The 19,849-nt window shown below is 36.0% G+C and overlaps 2 protein-coding genes across 2 annotated transcripts in view; both read left to right on the top strand.

The window, feature by feature from the left end:
• Nucleotides 1–231: 231 nt before the first annotated feature.
• Nucleotides 232–12,443, top strand: LOC136854663 (uncharacterized). Its single transcript, XM_067131252.1, has 4 exons — nt 232–690; nt 3,172–3,499; nt 4,605–4,798; nt 6,587–12,443. Exons 1-4 carry the CDS (start codon nt 494–496, stop codon nt 6,795–6,797), a joined length of 930 nt encoding a protein of 309 aa, XP_066987353.1. The 5' UTR covers nt 232–493; the 3' UTR covers nt 6,798–12,443.
• Nucleotides 12,444–17,980: 5,537 nt separating this feature from the next.
• Nucleotides 17,981–19,849, top strand: part of LOC136854638 (UDP-xylose and UDP-N-acetylglucosamine transporter-like) — a 34,510-nt gene continuing 32,641 nt past the window's right edge. Inside the window, exon 1 of the mRNA XM_067131215.1 lies at nt 17,981–18,082. The gene's annotated coding sequence lies outside the window, so the exon portion shown is untranslated. The remainder of the gene's footprint in view (nt 18,083–19,849) is intronic.

The raw sequence follows: 19,849 nt of genomic DNA, 5'->3' as shown, positions 1-19,849 counted from the left end.
TGGACCCCGGCTGGGTGTGGGAGAGGCACTAATCCTTGCCAAGCTTGCCAGAAATGAAACTATTTCCAGTGAAAGTATGAATCTGGTTTTAGGTAGCATTTAAGTAATTAACTTATATTAAAGTTTAATGTGTTATGTGATGTTATAAGTTTGGATTATTGCATCGAGGGATAGAGTAATTAACAATAAGTAGAAAAAGCTTGTGGTAACTTGAGTCTAGCTATTCGTTGGTCCGTTGGGACGAACCAACCTTAGGCAGCTTTTAAGTAACTTCTATCAACTTTAAGAGAACTATGAGTGTTACATGATGTCATAAGTTTAGATTAATGGGTAGAAGTATAAAGTAATTAAAATAAATAGAAAAAAGACCCATGGTAACTGCAGTCTAGACGTCCGTTGATTGGGTGGGACGAACCAACCAGGAACTCGTACCCCGTGAGGCGCGTCAGTTCAAAAACGTAAACAAACCATCCCCTAACATCACAGCATCCTCATGGCGGGTAACTTCACCAAAAGCTGGTCCTTTTTCGGCCCCAGGAGACCGCGCAGCGACGAATACCTCGGCCAGCACTATCAGCCAGGCACGCCCTCGAGTCGCATCAACCTACAGCAGCGTTTCGGCGACCAGGGCGTCCAAAATCGGCCTTGGAGGAGAGGACCTTTACCACCTCCGCCCACACGACCCAACGGGTGCGTCAGCTATCGGAAACGAGTTATAAAGCCGTGCATGACGTCAGATTGATAGTAGTTTCGTAGTAGTGGGGTTTAAATGGTGACGCTATGGTTAAATATAGGGATGACTTTGTACGTCGATCTTATTCATTCAGGAATTGTTCTGTAGGGAAGGGAAGTGGTTAGGGAGTGCTGTAGGACTGAAATGGGGTTTGATTAGGACATCGTACTGGTTGTAACCCATAGGCTAGTGATGTCCTTCACATACAGTACTGTTATACTCTATCCTATAGGAAAGTATTCCTAAAAGCACGTGTACTTTAAACTGATCCGTATTTAAGCTAGGTAACAACCCTATTAATGTTAGCTACATGCTAAGGTTGCATATTAGGACATAATTCATAGGCTAGTGGACTACATTCAAGGTAGGCTATGCTGTTAGGTTAACCATGGCATATTTTGGCAGTGATTTAAATTACCCTAGTGTCTTTTTTTTTTTACAACCAACTTGTACCCTGTTCAGATACCAGGAAAGTGTGATGAATTTCATTTCAACTACATCAATAAAATTTGAAAGCTGTTGACAATGCCTAAAGGTTAATTAATATTTTTTGTTTATTCAATTTTATTAGCTGTAGGCTAGATCTTGAAATCTGCTCAGTCTAAAGCATGGTCCCCCATTATTGAAATTGTGAATGAAGACGATTAAAAATCAAAATGAATATGTTCCCAAATTACTGTAAACTATTTCTATTTGAAAGTACCGATTTCTTTAACACTTTTTTGAATTGACTAAAATGTACATGAAATTTAACATTCATGAACAGATATAAACCTTCATAAGCTGCACCTTTCAATTTGTGTCTTGGAGAGACTGATAGTTGGTGTAATTGACATCTTCAACTGACTAAGGCTTTCCAGTGGACTCATTTCTTGAATTAGCAAGGGTTTGCCAGGTGTGTGAGAGAGGAATTTATAATAATTTTTTTTTCAAATAAGGATTTTGTAAATTTCAATTAAATCTAATTTGCTGAAGTGTTATTAGTCTTAAGCCGGGTACGCACATGCGCACAAAACCACGTAATGCAAGAGATTCTTGTTGCAAATTCACCAGTGTGGACGAGACCTCAAGCCTGAGCAACGAGCAGGAGGTGTGCGTTGAGCGCGTTTCACTCTGTTCCACCAATTGTCGGTTTTTGTCCGTCGCATCAAAGGACTGTTACACAACACGCTACGAAATATGTGTACGGGACCCGTTTTGGACGTGTATCAACTGGCTACACAGTCTGCTTAACTCGCTGACACCTCTGAAATTCGGAAGTAATGATCACGCATTAGTCTGATCCCTTCTGTGAAACTATGTGAAGCCCACCAATGGCTGAGTGGAGTGACGAAGAAGTCCTTCAGTTTATAAATTATTATGAAGAGGTGACTGTACTGTGGTATGCAAAACACCCATGCCATTTTAATAAAATATGTCACAATGATACATGGATACAGATAGCCCAGAAAACAGGGAAATCAGTGGAGGAACACAAGAGAAAGATGACCTCCTTGTTATCTTCTATGAGAAGGGAGAAGGCCAAGATGAAGAAGAGTATTGGAACAGGGAAAGGCAGCTACTTGTATGTTATTGGCCATTGTCAGTAAAACAGACTGACTGACTGCTCACGGTGGAACAAAGTAAAATTACATGCTTGACGCGTTGCAGTTACCTCCTCAACATGTTGACACCATGCAACAATTATTTACGTAACACTGTTATGATACAGTTGCCCTGCTCACAAGTGTGTACCCGGCTTTATACTTTTCACACTTGACTCCATAATCAAGCTCTTTTAGTTTGGGAACAAGCTTAATTGTATGCCTCTGGACTGTGTACTCTGTGCGTGTTGTAACAAGGGAACGTTATTAGGTGAGGCAGGTTCCAAATCAGTTTCTGGGAATTTTGCTTGATCAGGCGAGCATTTGATTTTCTCAAGAACTTACATTATAAAATGGTTTTGGGTCTGGTGTCCCTTCTCTTAAATCTGAGTCTCTGAATAATGCCCCCTTGGTATTATAAACAACTTAAGGAATTTGTGACTTGTATGCATGTTTTGTTAAATGTTAAGAGGAAAGCAAGGCATTCCAGATCATTTATTTAGTCTGGGAACAAGACAGGACCCAGAGCAGACCCCTGTGGCACTCTTGATGTAACCCTCATTCAGTCTGATTTGCCTCTCCTTATCTTTGCAAACTTCACCCTCCCTGTTATGAAAGCCTTAATCCATTGGAAAGTTTTACCTCTCACTCTGTAAGCTTGTAATTTTTTCATTAGTCTTTCATGTAATGTATCAAAGCCTTTTGGCAGTTAAAGTAGTTCACATCAACAGTTGTTGGTTGGTCCATAGCTAAGTCTTTGTGTGTGTAAATTTATAAAATAATAATTTTTTATTGCAGCTAATTGTTTTTGGCTCTGATGAACCTAGTTATACATTGTATTTCATTTATTTACAGGCATTCAAGCTCTGTATATGACAGATTAGGAGAAAGACAAATCCCCCGCTTTGCTAGTTTTGATTTCAATCGACTAGGGGGGATTCATAGTCACTATGCCAATGTTGAGGAGTGTAAACCAACTAGTGATGGCAACATAAAAGATGGCAAATCTCCACGTGCCTCCACGCTTCCCAGGCGCCCCCTCAGAGATTTGTCTTTCTTGAACAGTCTGCAAGATAACGTTTCGCAATTGAAGCCACAGACGAGTAAATTGCTTCAAGAGAGCGGGAAGAAGATGAACCGAGCAATTCAGGGCGTTAGGACTTCCTTATCTTCTTTTACCCAGGTTAGAGGTTGTAAACATATCATTTGAATGTTTATTTGTGCTTTCTGAACTATAAGCACAAATTTTTGAAGAATATTCTGTTCTATGTAATTCCCAGTTAGTTATTCTTTTCATGCATGATCAGTTTACTTTTTGCTCTTTCACAATCATCATGGCGATGGCTATTAATGTGTCAGCCTGTAAGTACTGTAAAAGTTTTTTCACTGAAATTTTGCTTTATTTATTTTCATTGGAGTACTGTACCTTGAACAGACTGACTGTAGAGAAAAAGCTCATGCTGTATATGTTATAGGGCACTATTTATGGAAAAAGCTTCTTGGGTTCTTGTAAACATGTTTTTGAAGCTTCCATGTGTATTTCATGGTAGTGTGTTTGCCTAGTATTTTTTGGTACAGCACTGCAAGACTTAGTTTTGATATTGCATACTGTGATAAATTCTGTTAGAAGTGTGCTTATTTAAAAATTTTAAATCTGAATATTTTTGGGTCATTACCTTTTGGGTTGTTATGGAAAATATTCTTTGAGAATTTCCTTTTGTAGGTGATAGATATGCATGGTTTGTGGGATATTTTGACAGCATCAGTACCATGACTTATTTTAAGATGTAGAATTTTTCCATGATATAATGAGATTTGGTGTCTGTTCTTTCTTTAAATCTTCAGCTGAAAACCTTTATGGATAGAGTCAACAGACTATAAACCCAAGAGGGCACCAAAGAGAAAATTAATGTTAACAGAGAATGTTTGAGGACTAGTCTAGGGTAGGTCTTCTGTGATACCATCCATGAGTAGATTTAAGGCTTAAAGTTTTAAATACCAAAGCTACAGCCATGAAGCACATGTAAGACGAACATACAATACAAAGAAAAACTTTCTATCTCCTAACAGATACAACATAGCCTGATTTTCTTATCCAGGTCAGTCAGTCAGGGGTATCACCATGGCCAGTGCCTGATTAGCCATGTAGTTAAAAATTAGAGTGCTAAATTAGAATTTCATGCATTCCTGCAAGCCACATGTTCTTTGCATGAGGAAACGGAACTGTATTTTGACTTTCTTCATGTGTGTATTGCATTTGTAAAGTATTTTTTTATACTTCCTGACAGCTGTTCCGCAGTTCAACACGACGTCGTTACAAACTGGATGGGGGAACGCCAACACGCACTCCTCGGCGTACCCCAAATCATCCTCAAAGACAAACTCCTGGTAAACTGTATTCTCCCTTTGATGTCAGTACACCACGGACACCTCACAGCTATCACAGAGGACCAAAGCGTTTACAAGGAGCAACTCCCCGCAGGTAAGATTATTATTTCATTGACAGTTGTCAGCTATATGTGTCTTGATGTTGAAATACTCTTCATGTAACTAAAATTGTTTGGTAAGATACAGTATTTATGGAAGAATACTAGTTATAATTTTACATACACTTACACAAGTAAATGTTTAATTTTTGGGTTCTTTTGGACACACTACTGACCCAGTAAATTTCATAATTATGCTACTATTTCCTCTGGTAAAATGCAGCTTTCATTTCATTTGCTGATATATAGATGTCATTATAAGTTCTCATGAAATTGTTGATACAGTATTTGAGTAGCTGAATAGATGATCACTGTTTTGAACTTTGTGGTTGTAAGTTTAGACGATGTTCTGATAAAACATACTGTCATATAGGAGTATTTTTAGTGCTAGCTGGTCCAGTTATTGAAGCTTGTCAACACTATAGTTACGAGTACTTAGCGTTGACATGAAGGGGTATACCAGCCCACTCATCTGGTTGTGCCATTAGTTTGTCCTCAGCCATCTTCAAGGCAGCACATATCTGCTGCTGCTCTGCTCTGCACTCTTGGAACTTTACTTTAGTTGCCCTGGTGTTAAGGTGACACAGTGTTATGCATGAGCCCTTTTCATGCCAAGTTCTAACTGGAAGCAGACTCAGCCTAGGATAAATTAATGTTGAACTTCTTGCAAACAGAGGTTGAGATAGCAGTGGAAAATAAGCATTTTGATAGTCGAGTCACTTTCCCACCTTGCATTGTTCTTTAAGATGCCTTTTGTTCCTTCTGAGGCCACAGCAACCAGGCCATTGTGGGGGATGAGCCAGGCCTCTTCTGAACCCCAGTCATGAGCTTACCAGAAAAGACCAGGTTTCTTTCCAGACCTTTCAATCTGCCTTCCAAGTGCTAACCTGGAAATCAGGTAAGGGGAAAGAAGGGATAGGATATGCTGAGGTAGGCAGTTCCTTTTTGCAGCCAAGAGTTGGGGGATTTCTGTCATGTCATTGAGAACCTTAATAGTAATAAGGGGATGGGCTGAAAACTGCATTCAGCCCTCGTATTTAAGATAATCAGCCTTTCAGAAGAGCACTGATGCTGAGTTTTAGACAACCAAGGACATTTATGACTGTGCACAAAGCAAGACCCTTTCACTTCATTGTGATCTTTTGGTCTTATATTTATTTCTTTTTCTGAAGATGTACCCTAAAGTCGTGAACAGTCTTTCCAAAAGTGTTATATGAGAATCTTTTAAAACCACCACATGTTCCTCTAAAGACATCTGACTGCTTGCAAGAGAAACAGCAGCCATGGTTATGCCAAGGTACAGGCTCGATCATGGCAATGAACTGGGTCATGTATGTGACTGATCAGTACCAGCATAGATGTGGCCATGCTTCTGATTATGGTTCATACCTAATGCAGCCAGTAATAGTATACTTGCTGTTATTTAGTCAAAGATTGCTTTGATTTTAGACAGGTTGATAAAGACCTGTAAGTTTAAGGAAGAAGCCTCATCTCAAATGTTAAATTCAGTAAAGATATCAGGAGTGGAAACGAAAGCTGCTCTGAAGTCCAGTAGACAGTATAACTTACTGGGTCTTGAAGAGGAAAGATTCAGAATGTGCGAGGAAGTGCAAGTTAATATAAATTTAAAATCCTTCAATAACTTAAGGAAATTGGAGCATTTAATGTTTCCATGAAGATAATAGATATTCAAATTAAGATTAACGTGGAAAATGTGATTGGTTTCAAGCTGATATTTTTCTCTATAAATTATGGTACACATCAAATTAATTTTTTATTTACAGAGTTTATGGGAGTCAAAATTCTGCCCTGACTCGAACTCCTCAGCACCCTCCCAGGGCTCCTCCAGATGCTTACCAGTGGACTCAGTTTCACTCTCCCTCTCAGAAATTCGGGCATGATGTTGTCTCTGCAAGACAAGGTATCAATGATTTTCACCACGTAGGTAACAGCATTGTCAGCAGTGCACCAGGAAGATGGGCGCAGTTTCGTTAAGCCTGTAACGAAACAAGTGTGGTCTTAAATCACTAGATTTACTTTGATACTTCGCTGGTGAATAAAACTACTGTATAGGTAGCTTTTATTCATTATGGATGTACTCTACATATTATAAAATGGAGACATGTTGAATACTGCATTTGTTAAGGATATTTTGGTCACAGCATACAGTACTGTTAAATTTTTAATCTTCACAGTAGTGGTCCTCCCACTAAGTGTCAAACTATATATATTAAGTTAATGAATCTAGCATCTCTTTATGTGATTCCATTCTAACACTTGGAATTAGGTTATTTATACTTTTTAAATGTGGCTTTAGAGTAACTTGTTTTCTGTAGATATTTTACTGAAATTGTTTTTCAGTCTACCTGTAAGTTCCTATATTTTGTGCAGCTTTTTGCTTGTTTGCATCAGAACTGAATAGTGTACCTTGTGGTGTTCAAGTCATTGAAAAATACTTTTATGCTTGGGTTTATTGTGCGCTGTGATTTCACAGTATTTTCGAGGTGAAGGAGATCTCTGATTTTAAGTTTTAAAGACGTTATGTGGCATATGAGAAGCTAGTTCTCATGGCCTATAACAAATCTCATTCTATTTTAAGTCATGTTAATCATATACCAGTATTCATATTTGTACCTGACAGTACTATTTTGTACAAGAATGTAACCATCCTGACATTGAGGAATCATTGGATTTTGTTTTGTAATTACTTGGAGGGGTGTGTTTGGTCCAAGTCATAGTACCTGATGAATTGTTAGAATATCGGATTCTCAATACCAGTATTAAAATTTTAAGTCTTGTACAAATTCACTTGAAAAATCTTTCAGATTTTGTTGCTATCCATTATTGAGTTCTCATTCAGAGTTTGTAATTAGAGCTACAAATAATACAATATTCACTTAACATCATCATCTTCAATAATATTTTTACATTAATTTTCCTTCTGTGGGGTTAGACATGTAATGTTCTCTCTCCACTCTCTTATCTAGTGCATTTCCTGAAGTCCCTTCTGGTCCAGCCCCACTCAACAGTTTTCTTGTCCTTCATATTGGTCTGCAACTTGTTGCTCCTCTTCACTTTCATCACATGCCCATACAATTTCTGTCTTAGTGTCCAGTTTATTTCCTATCACCTGAATTCCACAGCTGTCTGCAACTTCGTAATTTGTGATATGATCTCCAAATGCCCTAGCCATGAGTATCATTTAAATCTTTTCCACTTTTTATTAGTGCCCATCTATGCCGAACAATATCCTGCCTAGAGTACTATGTACAAGTATTGTACATGTGGCTAAATTTTTGCTCTTTACTTTTTTTTTTGCTCTTTACTATTGGGATGCTCATAATTACCAGAATCCACATCATCACTTCTGTTCATACTCTTGTTTTTACTACAATCTCCACAATTCATTATGTTGCCAAGGTAACAGAGATGTTTTACCTCCCTGAGGACTGCCTTTCCACCACATTATTATTAATAAGATCAGAGGTGCATTTCTAGACTTGGAGCTTATCTGGAGACTTTGTTCATAAGTAAAAGGTAGAACCTATTGCAGCTGGAGCCAATACAAAGATTCTTCAGCTTCACCTAGTGTGCTGCACGAGGCACTCTGTAAGTGGTATCTTCCGTTGGGGCTTTTTACCTCTTAACCGTAAGGTTCATGTACTCATGCATTTTATTACAATTTATATACATTTTTTTACAATTTGCAATACTGCACACAGCACTCCTTGTGACACCATGTTAAATAGGTAGTACAGTATTGCAGTCACCCAAACAGAATCTACAGGGGTCACTTTTTTTTCTTTGCTTTCTTGTTAGTCATTGTAGCCTCTATCTTCTCTATTCTAGTGTTCCATCTTCTGGATACTTCAAAAACCTCTTCAGATTTTGCTGTTAAGGCCAGGCTATCTATCAAGCCACGCCCAGAGACCTCCCTTTCTGCACTGAATTCAGTTTCCTCCATTACTGTGATAACACAGCAGGGAACAGACAGCAGAAGTATAAGAATCTTGGTAGAATTCATGCATGGTATATGGGAAGCTGGTTTCCCTGTAGAAGTTTTTGTTGAACTGAATTTTTTTTTGGTGGAAGTAATAACTTCAAAGGAAACTGATTTTTTAGTTTCAACCAAGTTCTTATGCAGATTTCTTTAATCTTGAGGCTGGCCCTCTTAGGGTATCAGGATTCATTTTGTACTGTATATGGAATCTTAGAAAATGTGGGAGTCTGGCAAGGAAAAACATTCTTTCACAATGTTTTTTATGTATATATTGGTACAGTATATATAAAAGTTGAAAAACAACATACTGTACTTCCAATAGTGAGATTTTTTAATCTTCAGCTACATATTTCATTAACTAGAACATAAGCTTACAATTACATGGCTTTATTCCTTTACATGTTAGGGATTAGATTAATGCTTTTTTATATCATTATATATCTGTGCTGCTATTTCACAAGTTCATTGTAACTCTGTGTAAAGAAGTTTGATGTTTTTTGAGAGGGATTAAGGGCATTTTAGTCATAGCAGAATGATTATGTTATGTCATTGGATCTTTATAATATTTTAATTATAGTATAGTTTCTCATGTAACTCACTAGATTTAAGAGTTCGTATTGTATATGATACACTGCCACTTGTATAAAGAATATAGTTTTAGAACTGCTTCAAGATTGGGTGTTGTTGATCTTCACATTGATTACTAGGTTTTTTGCCTCGGAGAGTTTCTTTGAAATTTGTGAAGTACAAAATGACATCCTGTGAAAGACATAATGTGAGAATTGAAATACAGTAGCATAGTTTTCTTTACAGGGTAGTTGCTCAATTCTTTAAAGGAAAACCTGTCTTCCATGAATGTATCCATTGTAATAACAGTAAAACTTAGTTGTAGCTGCTGGTGCTTTCATGAGGTTTCCCCTGTAGGAGGGTAGTGCTGTCAGCGTACATTTTCAGTGCACTGTAGGCATTATCTGAGGTTCTTTTTAGCATCCCTTTGGCCCTTGCTGCAACCCCTTTCATTCCTTTGATTGTACCTCTGTTCTTATACTCTCTTCCATCTTACCAGTCTCTCCTCACAATTGTTTCATAGTGCAGCTGTGAGGTTTTCCTCCTGTTACACCTTTAAAACTCCTTTACTCCTATTGCCCTGTCAGCAGTAAATGACCTTATAGGTCCCATTGGGTGGCCTTTGGCCTAAATTTTATATTCCAATTCAAATTCATTAGGTTTCAAAGCAATGTCCCCCCCTTTTTTTTTTTTATTTTGCAGGTCTCTAAGTAGAGGTTCTTTCATCTTGGCTTTAATTTTTTTTATGCAGAGTTTGATTTGGTTAGCTTTTAGGCTTCTCATGCTGAAATGAGTCTGAGGAATATATGAATTTTTACCTTTTAGCTTTTATGCTGAAATGATTCTGAGGACTATATGAATTTTTACCGTGAGAGGTAATGGGTTACTGTACATATATATGTTTTATTTTAGCATACAGCTTATGATAATTGCTGCTATATGTCATGTAATGGTATTCTACTTAAATTTTTATGCTGTATGATGGTTATTGGAGGCTTTAGTGTCACTTTTTTAAGGGTTAAGGAACACAGGGTTTGGTGTTGTATATGTATGTATACCATGTGTATATAAGGGAATAGTAGTTTGGGATTTAAAATAGTTATGTGCTTGATATTGTTTCTTATGAACTTCCTAGTATTTTCCTACACTGTTGGCCTTCTCAAAATGCTTTCAGTCTCTGTCCACTTATTAAATCTCTTTTGGAAATGTAAGTACAGTACATAATGAGAGAGGAAATGCCCAGTAACTACTGATTGAGTAATTATTGATAAGCTTATTTGGTGAAGGCAAGAACTGTGCCCATTGCATTAAAACTTTTATATGCCTTTAGCAATAGGATAATTGAATGCTTAATTTTCAAGGTGACAAATGATTTCACTTGCAATAAGGCAGCCTTATTTGTAAACCTCTGCTGTATACATCAAATTTCAGGGAAACCTGTACCCTTTTTATTATATTAGATATTTTTATTCATATATCCATATCACTTTGTATATAGCGAGTATGATCAAGCAGCAGGTCTCCATATTCATGTCTGCCCCCTTGACAAACTAAGAACTGCATTCCTGAATTGCCTTTGGAAATTATAGATTGTTGATTCTCTGCAGCTTGATTTTTTAAATATTCAGGCAATGTGGTAATTTCACTTAAAATGTAGAGGGAGGCATGAAAGAAACTCTTGAGGGCAGCTGGAAAGCATGTTGAGAAATAATTAATTTTTTCATTGTCAGCAGCTCATTCTCTCTAAATCCGTGAAACCAAAGTATACCGAGTTTAATGTTCTTTTTCTACATATTTACCAGAAAAGTGAAACATTAGTTTCCAGTTTAAATAGGCAATAGACTGCCATTTTGATGGTATAATTTTTTGGCCATAAATTGTCTGTATCACAGAAATTCAGAAGAATATGTCAGAACAGTTTGATTTCCTAAAGTTTTTTTTTTTTATACTGTAGAGTGTAGAGGATAAATATTGACAGGTAGAGGGATGTTGTATTTTATAATTTAGTATTGCAATGAATTGTGTGATAATGTTATGAATGAACATTTCATTCCCTGTGGTTTTCTTCCTAATTATGTTTTGTATGAAGCTTTGTGCCTATAACTTTTTTTTTTCATCACTCCTGCTTTGAAGTTTATGTTTTTAACCATGCTTGTAATGCAAGTACTTGTGCTTGAAAGTTTATCAAACAGACTACATGATTCTGAAGTTTCTCTAAATCAAGCAAAAGTCCACTAAATTATGATTTTTTTTAACCAGAACTTTTTGATTAAATTGTACAACATTTTTTTCTGCAAAATATATTCTTAATACAAAGAAGAAAGCATTACATTTTAAAACATTAACAGCAAAAACTTATTGCAGCGTAATGTATTTCTGTTTTTTTAAGACATTTTTATCAGGCATGTCAAAGGAAAATATGAAGGACAAAAATAGGTAAAACTAAAGGCGAAAAGAATGAACATATACTCAGTATTGCTGGTCCCTTAGTATTTTGGCTTCTTAATGTTTTCTTGCTACTGATTAGGTTTGAAAAGAACTTAGTCAGAGACTTGTATTCTGTTTGCTCTCTGGATAATGTACCTTTCTTGATAAATTCATGGGATTTTTGTACTAGATTTAGTGTGCCACCAAAGATTACTCATTAGCTTTTGATTATGAGAATCATGATTATTTTCCAATAAAGTCCCTGTATGAATCATAAGGTTGCATTCAGAATTTAAGTGTTTTCACATTTTTTAAATTTTTGTGGATAATCTTTCAGGGAAAAACAAGTCAACTTGAGGAAAAGATACCATTTTGGCAGATTTAATGTTTGCATTATTCCTTTGTCTGTCTATTTCTCTTGAGATTTAGTTATATAAATTACCTGATATGATGTTTGACGCAAAGATAATTGGATATTTATTCCGATGTTTATTTCATTTCTTGTCATTGAAATATTAGGCTGTTGTCGTAAATGATTTACAGATCTAGAGTTAAGTTTAATGTATGTTTTATTCAGCTCTCTTGTTTTAAGTGTATTTCAAGACTTTCATCTGTGAACTGAAATAAGAAAATCCTATTTACAATTATTCAGAAACTTTTACTGACCTTTATTATCTTTTGAAGTGATAAAGATATCAAATAGGTATCATTGATCAATGACCACCGTAGGGAGATAGTGCCATCAGTGCACCTCAAGCGGTACACTCTAGGCATTACTTAAGGTTTTTGCAGCGTCCCATCAGCCCCAAGCTGTAATCCCTTTCATTCCCTTTACTGTACCTCCTTTCATATTGTCTTTCTACCATCGTACTTTCCACCTTCTAACAATTGTTTCATAGTGCAACAGTGAGTTTCCATTCTGTTACACCTTTAAAACCTTTTTACTCAATTTCCCTTTCAGCACTGAATGACCTTACAGGTCCCAGTTCTTGGCCTTTGGCCTAAATTTTACATTCCATTCCATTCCATAGTCCCACTCAGGTCACATTTCCAGGGGATTTGAATTAATGAAGTATTTTTAACAAGACTCAGAATAGGGCATTCCAGACACACATGGTCATCTGATGTCAACGCACACAGATCCAATAACTTGTGAAAGATGCAACATCCCAATAACAATCAAACATCTTGATTGACTGTCCCAGATGGCAGCATGAAAGAAATACTTTACAAAATAATCAATAAAAGATATTCTAGCTGAAGGTAATAACTTTTCAATTAATAATATTCTCTTAAACAAAATTAAATTAATAAATAAAATAGAATTTTCCCCCTTTTTTCCTCTATTTTTTTTATTTTAATTTTTTTTCTATATGTATTCCCCCCGCCCCTTTTTTTCCCAGCCCGAAAAGAAACCTAAAAGGGTTCAGAGGTCTGGTTAAACAAATCATTTATAACTAACAAATCCATGGGATTTGAATGTAAACAAAAAGCTGCCTGTGTCTGTTGTCTAGCATTCAAAAGGCATGTAAATTATACTATATGAAGCTGCTGAATTCTGAAAGCATTACATGATGATATTCAAGGTCATTCCAATGCACAGCACTTCTTAACCAATCCACATTTAAAGAACTTACTGATTGTTTTTTCAGACCATTGGACTGGAACAGTCTCCACAAGGATGTTGTGCAATGCATTACTACCCTAAAGCAATTCTCCTTGTCTTTTAATGATAATTGACTTACATTTTTATCTATTTATTCATTAGTTTTTCAATTTATTTTTTTTTTTTAATACCTGATATCTTTCTGTATTTCTTATACCTTCTGTTATTTCTTTCAAATGAACATCATATTCTTTGGAAGCTTGAATTTGAAGTCAGTGGCCTCTTTGGACTTGTTCCAAATGAATGGGGTTCATCTTCTGAATAAAGATGATAATAAAATAAACAAACAAACTTGTCACCCAAGGTAGTGATTTTAGTAGTGCGGTAGTTTACACTAACTTGATACCTTGTGATTACCAAACAGTTGGCCCCTGGTGCTGAAAGTGATGCCTACATGGAAGACTTTCCTATGTTTTACTCTGCATCAAAGCTACAAGATATCCAGGTTATAGATATGCTATAATAAAAGTTGATATACTGTATGGGGTTTCTTTGCGTTAGTTCTCAGAGGAGAAGGGTCATGAAGTTCTGTAATTGATCTAGTAATGTGAGGGAACATTTGGCCTATGAGCCAAACTAACAATTTGGGCCAATTTTGTTATTAGCATAAATTGTACAATGCTTTGGCTGAAAATATGACTAAATTACTAAGAAAAGGATCCACTTCAATAACCCTGTAGGAGGGTAGCGCCATCAGTACACCTGACGTGTGTACTGTATGCATTACATAAGGTTCATTGAAGTGTCCCTTCAGCCCATAGCTGTAACTCACTTTCATTTCTTATACTGTATCTCCCCTTTCTTACTTTCATTCTTCCATCTTACTTTCCACACTCGCCTAACAATTGCTTCATGGTGCAACTGTGAAGCTTTCCTCCTTTTACACCTCTAAAACCTTTCTCTCAATTTCCCTTTCAGCGCTGAATAACCTCTTAGATCCCAGTGCTTGGCCTTTGGCCCCAATTTTATATTCCATTCCATTCCAGTTCAACTAGGTGGTGGTAATAGGTCTATGTTTGTTATTATATGAAGCAACTGTATTATTAACAATGTGATTCAGCACTGTGAATCTGGCTTTGTTTTTAAAATCCTCAAATGGATCTTTTCAAGTTAACAAGTAAAAAATGCGCCAAAGCTTCTTTGGTGCAATCGAGTTTTCTGTACAGCATATAAACCTGTATGAAACTCTCAGCCACGGCCCATTAAGCCCTCAGCTGCGGCCCATGAAACTTTCAGCCACGGCCCAGTGATGGCCTGTGTTGTTGGCACCTATAGCAATGCCAGACACATGATCATGGCTAGCTTTAACCTTAAATAAAATAAAAACTAATGAGGCTTGAGGGCTGCAATCTGGTATTTTTGATGATTGGAGGGTGGATAATCAACATACCAATTTGCAGCCCTCTAGCCTTTGTAGTTTTGAAGATCTGAGGGCGGACACAAAAAATGCGGATGGGCAGACAAATAGCCATCTCAATAGTTTTCTTTTACAGAAAACTAAAAACTGAAGTACTGTTCACTAAAGGGCTATTTGACAGAAATTTTAATCATGCATAACAGTTCTCCAGTTGTAGCTAGAATGAATCAGTTTAATGAATTATTGCCATCCCCACACTCCTTGGAGTGTGGGGATGGCAAAAAAATTCCTGATTTCCAAGAACTTTCAAATATCGTCCTCAGTCTGAATTTAGAAATTGGTAGTCAGTTAAAAAAAATACATAATGAAATGAGGGATTGTAATAATAAAGAATGCTAGAGTCCTGTACCTTAAATAATTGTATATGCACCTAAATATTGCCCACATACCACAAGTATTTTTTTTCAAAATTCCTATTATGTTTTAATGTGACATAGGTATAATATTTGAGCCTAACCTGAACTTGATTTCATATAGCATTATACATAAAGAGTAAATACAAAGAACATCAGAATAAAATTGGTTTCTCTTTTCAGCTGGTAGAAGTTCTTTATTGCTGACCCTTGTAATAAAGAGAATAAAATAAAATGAAAATTTGAAATATAACTGAAGAAACGACACGAACTCAGTCAAATTACTAACACGTGGAATGCTGAAGATACCCTTGGAGTTAGGCTATCAATTTTTGTAAGTAGAAATCAGGACTAAAAATTGATTTAATGAGGCATTTCGACATCACTGAATCATCCAATTTCTCTCTCTCCCACTGAATTGTTTTATACTTTCCTTTTACTTCTCGTAATTCAACCACAAAAGAATGCGACAATAAAAGTAGGGAATCCAAATTAGCCATAATTTTCCAGCTCAAAATTATCTCCACTCACCAGAACATCCCCCCACCCTCTGTCCCCCTGCCATTCCTGGGAATATGAAATTTCCTTCATATCTGTGTTCCAGTATCTTACTGGAATCGGGAGGAAGAGGTTGCATTTCCTTGTCAGTGAAGCTCATCCTATCTGGGAATCTGCGTCAGATAATTAAGACTGCTGTTTTTCCTTTCATTTATTCATCGAACATTTATTGAAAGTACATCTTCATAGTTATGATCACATCACTACGATGTTCTTGTTGTGCTTAGGATTACTTTACTTTAAGATTATTTTAAATCATTCGATAAGAGCTTTTTAAATTCATTTTTAGTCTCAGTGTTCAGTCGTTTCTTAGGCCTATGAAAAAACAAGCACGTTTCATGGCGTCAAATTTAGTGGTTTTGGTCTTCACCAATCTCTCAAAGTTGTGAATCTCATTTCTTAATGATAATGTGACAATGTTATACGGCATGTATGAACCTTTGTGTAGATAGTATACGTTGCTTTTTCAAAAGAATATTTTTAGATATGAAATCATGCATGTACAGGAAGAGGAAGAGACAGATACTGATAGGAACTAAAGTTGAGAGGATATTAACAAAGTTCGTTACTTGATAAACCTTATGTCTTTTTTATTAAATTAGTCTCATTAAGTGAAAGATAGATAAGAGACTATTGTAATGAATGTATTAGTACCCTTGTATGGTTGCCGGGGAATCTGAATGCCTAAAAATAGTGAGAGTTGACTTTTTAAAATCCTCATGCACATATACAAGCACCAAGTAATCTATATATGAGTTTTATTACAATTAGTAAAATGCTCTTTATAGAATGAGAATAGTCTTGCTTATATGTAATGTTATTATCTTAATACAACAATTCTAAATTATTTATTATTTGACTGATTCTTTCCCAAGTTCAGTAGAAAATTATATGAAGTGAGGTCTTTCACACTATGGAATAATTATAGTATTTTGTAATTTACTTAAATTTGTATATATTTATGTATTAATTTCATACTTTTTTTTTCTAATAACTGATCACTTCATTCTGTATTTCCTGTCACCTTTTGTTACTTTCAAATGAACCACATTCTTTGGAAGCCTGAATTTCAAGTCACTGTCCCCTGTGGACTTTTTCCATATGTATAGGGTTCATCTTTTGAATAATAATAATAATAATAACTGTTACCCACTAGTGCCATTCGCTTGCTAATCGTATAAAAATGGAGTTTTAAATCTCTCTCAGGCATAGCGTCCTTACTTTTACAAAATTTAACTGAAAATGAGGTATCCAGGTAACTTTACGAGCATATACGAACACCACATAGGCCTAGAAGGATTCCTCGCGGGAAATCTCACAGAAGGAAGGATACTTCAAGAAAAACTTATGCCGGAATTGGAAATATACGACGCTTCAGCCACGATGGATGAAATGCCGCCGACTAGGCCTACAAATTCTACCAAAGAAGAACAGAACTGGACTATGGTGGGTCAGAGCACCATGGCTACCATCATCGAATGCCAGAGGTCGCCAGGTTGGTGGAAGTGGGCGGGTGGGGTCATCGGAGCCGTTGGGTTTACGGGCGTTTTCGTGAGCTGTATGGCCATCGTTCTTACCCGCCGGGCGCAGAAGATGAAGACCATCGTCAACTCGGCGCTTGTGTGGCAGGTAGGCCTATGAGTTTGCTGGGGGCACGCCTCAGAGTGACGTCATAATTTTCTGTGTGATTAAAAATGTTTTATGTAGTTTACTGATTGATTAACACGCCTTTTATGATGGTTATCATCTGTGTTTAGTTTTTGTTTGTTTCATATAAATTTATATATGTAGTTTACTGATTGATTAACACGCCTTTTATGATGGTTATCATCTGTGTTTAGTTTTTTTGTTTGTTCCATATAAATTTATATATATATATATATATATATATATATATATATATATATATATATATATATATATAATATATATATGTATATATATATACACATATATATATATATATATATATATATATATATATATATATATTATATATATATATATCTATTAGATATTATATATATATATATATTATTTGAAAATGAAAATCACATATATAATACCCAAGTGTCTGTTCTAATTAGATATTGAAAAAGATATTTAGCCTACCATTCATAAAGGTACATTTGAAAATGAAAATACCACACGTACCATAAATGACTCTTTCTGAAGTGTCCTGTTCTGTAGAATTCATTATTTATACCGAAAAAAGGGTTCCATATAGCCTACCATTCATAAAGGTCTACCTGTTCTCTATGTGCCACTACTTCTACGCGTCAGTTATCGTGGGTAGGTGTCTTCCAGATGCCACTTTCCGTATCCATATGTTGTCTAATTATTTTTTTATTTCTTTATTTAATTTGCTTAATTCTTAAGCTTGTTTCAGTTTGAAGAATAGGCCGAAATTATCCAAAACATCTTTTTTTCTTGGCTGAATGCCTTTAAAAACTTTTTTTTTTTTTCAGGCATTCGAAATATAAGTTTGTAAAGTCTGCAGGATTGTTTCTCGCTGTTTAATCAGACGCGTCCTCGTCTTGGGAGTATTTGTAAAGTCACCAATTCGGCGCCAGGATAGTGTTTCGGCGGCGCCATTAATTAAGTCTCCAGCACCTTGGTGACACGATCCGCCTAAAACGTGCCAGGTCACGCATTTTAAGCTTTATGGTATTTATCGACTGCATGTTTCTTCATTCAGCAACGCTATATTGTGTCTCTGTATGTTTCAGGCTCGTCCCTGTATAGGGCGTCTTTCCATTGTCTACGGCCCGGCCTGTTCTCAATATGTGCCACGGGATCTTCTAAACAGGGCGTCAGATTATCAGATGGTACAAATGGTGTCTTCTATTGGGAGCTGTATGTATTACACTTCTTTCTAAGGCTAGGATACAGAGCCTGATTGTTATATCAGACCAGGCACTGTATCTTTAAAGACAGCACTTTGTCTGATTACTTTTTTATTTCTTTATTTAATTTGATAGAACAATTCTTAAGCTTGTTTCAGCTTTGAAGAATAGTTCAGAGTGGCAATGGCCACCAACTCAAAACATCTTTTTTAGTTGCCCTCTTTAACTACCACCATCATCCTCCTCAACTCTCTCTCTCCCCTCTCTAAGGCCCTATTCACATCATCTCTGTCTTATTCCAACTAAACTCTCTACCACTAAGAATCTCTCTCACCTTGGTTTAAAGGGTTGGACAACCCCACCTGCAATGTTTCTCTATTTTTTTCTTTAAAAACTCAAACTACATATTTTGCCCCCTCCCACTACAGATTCCTTCCTCCAATAAATCAATTAATTGGGAAATTTTGAGTTTTTAATGGGTAACTATTGCCAACACAAGAGTTGGCTTAATACAATACAAATATAAAGTTTACCACTTTTATGTGTTTTTTCTTTTTGTAAATGCGAATGAGTCTATGCCCATAAGACCAAGCTTACGAAACCTCCTTTTTTCCGTGTAATGAATACTGCTTATCTATTACACTTTGCAGATGGTGACTTAATAATAGTCCCAAGAGATTGAAATGCCTCAAAGTTGGCACATACTTTTACTAAATGCTCAAACGCAAAAGAAATCTCACGTAATAGATTTATAGTTGGTGCAAGTTCCTAGTTCCTGGGTCCTTATACCTAAGCGATCACTCCACAAACTGTACAAACACAGCTGTTAGGTGCAAAGCTATTTAACTGTAAACAGTTTTATAGTAGTTTATAGCTTTTCTCTTTCGTATTGTTAATCCCTTTTTCCAAATGACCTGGCTTCGCTCGTCGTTTACTGTTAATCTCTTTTCCAAGTATATGATGTTTCTCTCTTTTAAAATTCTTTTTAGTCGTCTTTAGCTTTACTTTCTGTAAGACTTCACTAAACTGAGTGTTTGTTGTATTTTTTAATTTTACCTTCTTCTGCAATAAATACTTAAAAATAATTCGTTGCAAGTTTACTCTTTAAAGTTTTAATTCATCATCACTTATAATCACTTAAGTTTCGAATTGCCCCCAAAAAAGTTAAGGTGATGTTACTAAGCTTTTGTTTTTACAGAATAAAATGTAATCT

This window comes from Macrobrachium rosenbergii, chromosome 3 (assembly GCF_040412425.1).
Source record: "Macrobrachium rosenbergii isolate ZJJX-2024 chromosome 3, ASM4041242v1, whole genome shotgun sequence".
In the NCBI taxonomy this organism is placed as follows: Eukaryota; Metazoa; Arthropoda; class Malacostraca; order Decapoda; family Palaemonidae; genus Macrobrachium; species Macrobrachium rosenbergii.
The sequence above is the reverse complement of the archived record's forward strand: the minus strand, read 5'-3'. Positions and strand labels throughout refer to the sequence as shown.